Here is an 8,600-nt window from a genome sequence, read left to right as displayed (position 1 = left end):
CATTTTATATAGTTGTTATTCTCCAATTACTACAAAAGCTTCTTAGAATCTTTGATCATGGGAATGTTATTTCAAATCCAGTTCTGCTCCACAATTACTAAATCTCTTCACTGAAGTTAGTTTGGATGCAATTCTGGCCCAACAGGAGTGAGCTGCAGGCAGTCCTTGGGAAGCTGAATGGCTGCGGGATAGCGAAGAGATGACAGTGCACCAAGTAACTGAGTTGATTTATTCGTTGGTAGTATTTTTTGAGGCAGAAATTCCAACCAAAGCTGTAATGATGGAAAGTTGGCGTCTGACACAGCGATATAACAACGATTTACCGTTACAAACAGATTACAGAATGATACTGTTACTAAGAAGAAAACGCATAAAGTCGTGAATTTTGTTTTTGTATCAGAGCCACTTCAGTAGAGGTTCAGCCTCAGGGTTTGGGTTTGTTTGGGCATTTTTGGCACAGGGTGACACAGGTATAGTGGCTACCAACCAGGCACAGAGCACTGCTTATGTACGAGTGTTAGATGACCACGAGATGTGTTCGGACATACTGCACAGCCCATCTCAGAACTGAGGTAAAGCTGAAGCTAGCGGACTGTAGTGTCAGATACAACTGGGATTAACAGCAGCAACGAAGCAAGTTCTTTTTGTCTTACAGGTCTTTGTTTTCTACTGTTTGACGAGAGTGATAAAGGAGCTGTAGCACAGAAATGGGGAGGAAGGAGGAACTTATGAAGGGCAGCTCTTCGGGAAAATATACAAAATACACTGCAAGAAAATGCAAAGTCCATGTGAGGGCACACAGCGGCAACGGCTGGGTGGCAAATGGAAAAAACTGTTTCTTTAAACTTACACAGAGGTGGCTACCAGGCTTCTGAGAGCTTTAGCTTAATCCTTGTGAAGGAATGCTGTAAAGTCTGCCTATCGTGACATATAAAACATTACAGAAGTAAGTGGCCTTTCAACTGAAAACGTGGCGTCTCCATTTACTGATTTATTACCTCCATCCACCAGAGGTCTGAGTGGAACCCATTTCACAAGCTCAAAGTCAGGCTGCCTTAGTGAAGGATGAAGCATTTCCAGCTCCAAACACACAAGCAGGACGCCGTGAGCACTCATACTGCATGGGATCAGATTAGACTGTAAACAAACTTTAATTAAATTTCACTTTTTAGGCAGTGAAACCATGAAAGCTTTTACTGCTTCTCCGTTTTAAAAACGCACACACTGTGTCGATCTGTTCCGAGAACACAACACAAATGCATACAAAGTAATTTAATCGTCTTTACAGTAATGACTTTGCTCCCGCCTTTTATCCTTGATGAAACAAAACCAAAAAGCAACACTAGAAAGAATTCACAGCCTTAGAAATGTATCTTCTCTATCCTCAGCAAATGCACAAGAACTAGGACTCCATGCTTGTTTGTTAATAAAAAGTAAGCAGAACTTGAAACACAATTTAATTAATACAGCTAGATCACATTAGCTGTTTGAGATTGCAAACAGATCCTTGACTGCAAAATACTGTAGAATGAGTCTAGCAGGAAGCAGGACTAGCAGACAGAGCAGTGACGAGATACTCAGAGCACTCAATTGCTGTCCCAGACTGCTGCCTGAGGCCCAGCAGTTGACTGTGCACCAGAGCTGTTTTGCACTCTGTTTACATTGCCCACAGCATGTCTGTCAATGGCTCAGTGTCTGGATGGAGATCAGTGACACGTGGTGTCCCTCAGGAGTAGGTACTGGGACCAGTGCTCTTTAACATCTTCATCAGTGACATCGACAGTGGGATGGAGTGCACTCTCAGCACATCTGTGAATGACACCAAGCTGTGTGGTGCAGTCAACACACCTGAGGGACAGGATATCATCCAGAGGGACCCAGACAGGCTCCAGCAGTGTGCCCAAGAGAACCTCATGAGGTTCAACAAATTCAAGTGCAAGTTTTGGTGCCTGTGGAGTGGTAACCTCCCCCCCCCACCCCATCAGTACAAGCTGGGAGATGTAAGGATGGAGAACAGCCCCGCTGAAAAGGACTTGGGGGTATGGCAACTGGATGTGAGCCAGCAACATCCTCTTGTAGCCCAGAAAGTGAACCTTATCCTAGGCTGTATCAAAAGAAGCGTGGCCAGCAGGTCAAGAGAGGTGATCCTGCTCATCTGTTCTGCGCTGGTGAGGCCTCACCTGGAGTACTGCATGCAGATGTGGAGTCCTCAGTACAGGAGAGACACAGACCTGTTGGAGTGCGTCCAGAGTAGGGCCACAAAAATGATCCAAGGGATGGAACACCTCTCTCATGAGGACAGGCTGAGAACTGGGACTGTTCAGCCTGGAGAAGAGAAGGCTGTGAGGTGATCTGACTGCAGCTTTACAGTGTCTAAAAGACAACTGTAAGAAAGAAGGGGACAGTCTTCTGCAGGGCCTGCTGTGATAGGACAAGGCGAAATGGCTTCAAACTAACAAAGGGGAGATTTAGATTGGATATAAGGAAGAAGTTTTTTTACAGTAAGAGTGGTGAGGCACTGCAGCAGGTTGCCCAGAAAGTTGGTGGATGCCCCATCCCTGGAGATATTCAAGGTCAGGCTGAATGAGGCCCTGAGCAATCTGATATAGCTGTAGGTGTCCCTGTTCAGTGCAGGGGAGTTGGTGTAGGTGATAGGTGACCTTTAAGGGTCCCTTTCAATTCAAAAGTTTCTATGATTCTACGGTCCTTCAGTGACCATGGCAACAGCAGCCTTCACCTAACACTGACACTCCTGGCTGGCGACATACTCATTTACTCAGGCTGTAACCCACTTTTAATATCCTTAGAATAGAGACGGTGACAGTTTCAGCTCTAAAAAGAATACTTCATTTGTCGTTTTCAGTGTCCGAATCACTATGTTATATTTTGGTTTTCTTTTGCCTGATCCCTGTCTCATTCTAGTGACCTCACGCAGATCTGACTCTATGCTATGGTGAATAGCAGTGATGGAGAATGCCATCTTGACTTCATGGTTATGAAGCTGCACAAAGCATGAAATGAAGATTCAGACTTCCTCAGGAAACTCTTCTCTAGTCTAGAGGTTGAATGCTCTAACTACTACACGGCCTTCAGCACAGAAACCAGGCAATAACATCTACAGTTAGCCTTAAGACCCTCAGACCTAACTTTTGAAGATTCTTCATGTTAGCTACAGAGAGTTGAAGAGATTCAGGACCTGAATTGAGCTTTAGGTGGGACACGGTCATCACTGGGGTCAGGACAGTGATTAAAACAAAAATTACCCAGATTATTGCTTTAATAAGCATAGGCATGAAGAGAGTATGAAATAAGATGTGAGGTTTGCCAAGTGTTGCAGAACTAGACATTGAAGAGTGTATTGATCTCTTCAGGTGGAAGTGCTGACAAAGCAGTCACCAGTGGAACAGATTAAAATTGTTTCTGTCCTAGAGGACAGAATTCCCCACAGCTGTGAGAATAAAAAGTGCCAGCCACTCATTTAACATATAAGCACCCTATAAAGTATAGTAATTACCCGGGAGGAAGAGGGCAAATACTACATATTCCAATGCAAATGAGTTCTTTTGGTGGCTTAATCTCGGCTTTCAATAGGCTTTTCCTCTGGAAGTTGGTCAGGTGCATAGGAAGGCGGTGTTCCATCCGAAAATCACACGATTTCACGTTTTACCTTTTCCTACTTTTAAATGGAAATACTATGAATGTAGCATAAGTGAACGCTTAAAGAAGTCCCAATTAGTTACAACAAGAATTTCTCATCGTTTCTATACTTTTTGTAACCCCGATACTCAGAATCTACTTTTCACGTAGCTAATCTGTCCTTCCCTACTGCATCCAGGAACATCAAAACTTCCAACATGCTTGTAAGTAAAACGTTCACACAGAGCACTCACTAAGCAATGCCCAGTGATGGAAGTCTACTAACGCTATTAAAATTAGGTTTAGAAAGTAATACTGTGGAAAGACTGGCAGTTCTGAGCCTGCTACTGAGTGCAACCAGCGTGTGCAATGCAGGACATTGCCTGGCATGTTCTTTTTCGTTCCCATTGTCACACAGTCCTGGCAGAGAAAGATAAAGCACCAAAAAGAACCCCAAAGAAATAATAAATAATAATAAAAAAAAAAAAACCCAAAACCAGACAGATTTTGAATTTTAAAACCTGACTCTTTTACCAAATGAACAAAACTTGCAAACAGTAGCACTTGTGTTTGTTTCCTCTCTCAGTACATATGATTTGCTGTTGAATCATAGAATGGCCTGGGTTGAAAAGGACCACAATGATCATCAAGTTTCAACCCCCCTGCTATGTGCAGGGTCGCCAACCACCAGACCAGGCTGCCCAGAGCCACATCCAGCCTGGCCTTGAATGCCTCCAGGGATGGGGCATCCACAGCCTCCTTGGGCAACCTGTTCCAGTGTGTTCAGTGTGAACAGTTTCATAAGCTGCAGGAGAGAAACCGGCCATGTCTACAGAAAGCAGTACACGCTGTTCAAACAAACGAAGCCAGTCTGAGCCCTCTCCGATGTGCCAGAATCCCGGCAATTAAAAGGCTGGTGAGACCAGAGAGCACTTTGCACAGAGCTGCCACCTGGTGCATGGAAGACAGCACGTTCTTTTTCAGCTACAGCTTAAAAGCAAATTTAATGAATAAACCAAACCTTAAAAGACGATTAACTTTGTTAACAAGGATCCTTCGATAGCAATAGCTCCGTTGCCAGTTTCTCTACTTGTCAAAGTCAGTTCTAGCCTCAGAAGAGGGCCTCTAACAAAAAGCAGGCTGGAACTAAAAATGTTCTGTGCACCCAAGCAAAGCTAATTTGTCTTTCATTTATGTTTTTAATAAGTATACTCAAAGTGCTCTGGAGCCGATGCATTTATACTTACCTACAACACTTGGAAAATACTACAAGCAAATTGCCTGTGGCTGATAAAAATAGTTGCTCTCTGTGACCAGCAGCAACGGCAGTCAGAATGCCAGAAAAATTGGTCTGCAGCGCCAGGAAGGATTTGTGTGGGCACCACTGGTGCAAGTTGCCCCGTCCTCCTCAATGAAACATGCCTGATTTTAACAGCTGTTTATCTTAATGAAGTCTCCATACTGAGTTCATACTGTCACAGCTGTTTCAGTTCTGCATCTTTACCAAGCCATGTTAAATGCTAATTATCAAACGTTTCAAACCAGTGCTCTGTTCTCAAAGCATTAGTAATACTGATTGCTATAGAAGAAGGGGATGAGGTTTGTGGGGCTTTTCTCCTCTCTGGCAGAGGTTACTCCAACACAGAATCTCAAAGCAGTAAAGAAGATGCCCAAGCCTTTATAAGCCTGAGGGTCTGCCATCTGTATGAGGCTACAAAAGAAGAGGGGGATTTACAGCCGCTGAATTTTCATGGGGAAAGGCTAAGCACAGCAGAGTACAAGTGTTAAATAGAATATCTACATAACAGAGTAGGAATCACTTCCTGCATCCAAACACACAAAATATAAAGGCATCAACTACATAAGTGAAAGTAGATGCAGGGCTAGAAACTCTTATCTGTTGATAAAGAAGTTATTAGAAATGCCAACTTCCTGATTTTATGAAGTTTTCTCTTTTGTTTTGCTGACAACAGACTTAAGCATCTTGAATACCATTACACTTCAGCCTCTGACTTAAATCAGGACTTGCTGTTAACAATAATACTTGAAGCCCAAACTGGATAGAGACAAAAAAATATTTAAAAAAAACCTGCATGTTTTATTTTCAACTTTTAAAACCTTGACGTTGCAGTAGAAAAAGTAAAATACAAAACAAAAACAGTGAACAGTGGCATTCTGTAAACTAACACGGGACCATAGACAAAATGTTCCTACACCACTCAAATGCAGTCAATACAAGCAGCAATCTGGCCTCCAAGTCTCTACGACCCATTCTCCTTGAAATAAACCAGTACATACCCATAGATTTTAACTATAAAATGAGGATACATTCATTCTTGTTTTCTGCCATTTATAAAAAGTCAGTTGTCACACACTGCAGTGATTTGCAAATGAAATTCATACAGTCTCCGTTACAGAATTGGAGAGAACGCATACAACTCCACGACTGAAGTCCTTTCATTCTCATTATAGGCTCCCTGCCAAGTCAACACTCATCACATATCTTTAGACTGATCATCCTCTTCGAGTTTTCTGATTTCACTCTTTAAGCAGTTGATGGTTTCACGACTTGCTTTTAACCTTTCTTTAAGCTCAGCAATTTCAAAACTGGTTTTCTTTTTGGCAGCTTCCAGCTTTTCCCTGGTTTTTACTTCAAGATCTGCAACTGTGGTGGCAAAAAAGAAGAAGAAACATGAATTATCTTTAAAATTCCAACCTTTCTTTATATATGTGGCAGTAATTTGGAAAGCACACGTCCTGAAAAAGCACAAAACAGTTACTTTTAGCCTTACAGACTCAACAACAGCAGTAAAAATGATAAGTGGGGGAAAAAAAAGGAAATACGGAAGAAGAAAAGTTTGTTTGATGACCTCATTCAGTCCATCAGTTTTGTGGCTGAAGCAGTGTAATTCACAACATCATTTGTCAGAGTAAAAAAATAAAAACTATGACCAAGGAAAAAACAAAACCCCGAGAATTAAAGACTAGGTGAAAAGAAAATCTGAACTGGTAACAGCAAAAGAAATGGGAGATAGCGATCCAATGTCCCTCGGTCACGGATCCCTCCAGATCCCCACACATTTCACACCTTTGGACAGTGCAATTCAGTGAGGAAGTATAATCTTTGCTTGCATTCCATAAAATGAACCAAACTATCAAATAAAGCAGGCTGCATTTATTCTACTTCATTTCAAACATGATAAGCAAGGCATCGATCACGTCATCACTGCCAATACCAAGCTATTCAAATTTCACACAGCCAAACTCACTGTACGATCACATCCCACAGAAAACATTAGTAGTGAATGACGGTCGGCGAAGGTATCCTCATTTTGCACTTACACTCTGTTTCATGCTTGTAAGCACCAAGTGTCAGCTGACGGGATGTCGTTAGCAGTTGCTGCATCATGGCAGTAGGATCTTGAAATATCTAAGGAAGGACCAAAATACATAGCACCATCAATACTTTTTTTTAAATAAAGTCAGGCTCGGTTGACATTAAAATTTTCATACCATTTCATCATAGAATTCAGAAACTACAGTTTTCTTTCCCAGGATTGCATTGGTGTCAGACTGAAAAAGCTTCAGCAAGTGATACAGGGTTACCTAGATACAAAGACAGAGTTTTATCAGCTTGAGAACTGTAGGGAAACACCAGTTATCTCCTAGATACAAAACAGTGGCAGCTGTTCTTACTAAACAACTGCACAGGATTTTAATGGCTTTCAGGAATACGAAAATAAACGTCATACAACGTGAGCAGAGTTACTTAAATTCAGTATCCGTTATTAAACGTGCCTGTTATAAATGCTGCTTGATGTCTTTAAATTGTCTGCCCAAGTGCTTTAGGATAGATGCATAAGAACTACCACAGAGACCTTCTCTAAAGCATTTCCAAAGAGAGGAGAGTTTAGTTTAGAGCCATTTCGCCAATAAATCAGTTTGAGAGCGGTTTCCACAGCCTTCTCACAGCTGTAGTTCAGGCGTAGCACAACGTGCTCCTGCACTAAGCGCCAGAGAAGCCAAATGCAGCCAAAGCCCTCCCGATAGCCTCGCTGACCGAACACAGAGCACACGTCCCGGGAAAGGGAGCTCAGTCAGCTCCGCGGCTGGCGGGACTGTGACCGGCAGCAGCGAGCAGCCCAGCCCCGGGCCGCCAGGACGGGGGAAGCACTACGAGAAGCTGAGCGTACTTACGGGTCGCTCGTTTGGATCAATGAAAAATATCTTGATGATGATTTCAAATTCGCCCCAGCCCGTTTCGGTGATCTCGTACGGCGGTTTGGTAACGACTGCGGCACGAAAGAGAGATGAGGGCGACGAGCCTCAGCGGGACCGAGCGGAGCAAACCCCCCGACGCAACACCCACCTCGGAGAGGATTCCCGTAGCTCTCGTGCAGCTTGAACTGGATTTTTTTCACGTAGGCGGACATGTCCTACGAGAGAAGCTCGCTGTGTCCCACAGCGCACCCAGGCGCGGCGCTGACGGCGCCGGCGCTCCGAGAGCGGCGGCCGACGCGCTCGGGCCCTACCTCGTTCCTGTAGGGCTTCACGTAAACCGTCCACTGATGCGTGTGCCCGTCCTCCTCCCTCTTCTTCCCGAAGTACCGCGCCACGTTCCCGTACACTACCGGCTTCACGATGGTGACGCCCTTGCGCGGGAGAGAAGAGAAGCGGCAGCGGCGAGAACCGCGCCCGTAAGCGCCGCAGCAGCCCGAGCCGGGCGGGCCGGCAGAGGCCCCGGCACCCGCCGGGCGGCCCCGCGCCCGCCCCGTCCCTCCGCCCGCGCCGCACCTTCACCCTGCCCCCGGAGTCAGGCCCGAACTCAGCCATTCTCTTGAACATATTGCACCGGAGGGGGCGCCGCCCGCAGCCGCGCCGCGCTCAGCTCCCGCCCCGGCCCGGCCCGGCCCCGCCGCAGCGCTCAGCCCCACGGCCCCGGCGCCCGCACCGCGTCACGGGGG

At 45.0% G+C, this 8,600-nt stretch overlaps 1 protein-coding gene across 1 annotated transcript; it reads right to left on the bottom strand.

Annotated features, from left to right (window-relative positions):
• Positions 1–5,713: 5,713 nt before the first annotated feature.
• On the bottom strand, positions 5,714–8,550 carry YEATS4 (YEATS domain containing 4). Its single transcript, NM_001079503.2, has 7 exons — positions 8,431–8,550; positions 8,169–8,288; positions 8,006–8,072; positions 7,834–7,928; positions 7,150–7,242; positions 6,979–7,066; positions 5,714–6,301 (listed from the first exon to the last, which is right to left on the bottom strand). The coding sequence occupies exons 1-7, from the start codon at positions 8,479–8,481 to the stop codon at positions 6,132–6,134; spliced, it is 684 nt and encodes a 227-aa protein (NP_001072971.1). The 5' UTR covers positions 8,482–8,550; the 3' UTR covers positions 5,714–6,131.
• Between the last annotated feature and the right edge of the window lie 50 nt (positions 8,551–8,600).

The sequence above is a fragment of the Gallus gallus genome, chromosome 1, assembly GCF_016699485.2.
Source record: "Gallus gallus isolate bGalGal1 chromosome 1, bGalGal1.mat.broiler.GRCg7b, whole genome shotgun sequence".
Lineage (NCBI taxonomy): Eukaryota > Metazoa > Chordata > Aves > Galliformes > Phasianidae > Gallus > Gallus gallus.
This window is presented reverse-complemented; position numbering and strand designations above follow the sequence as displayed.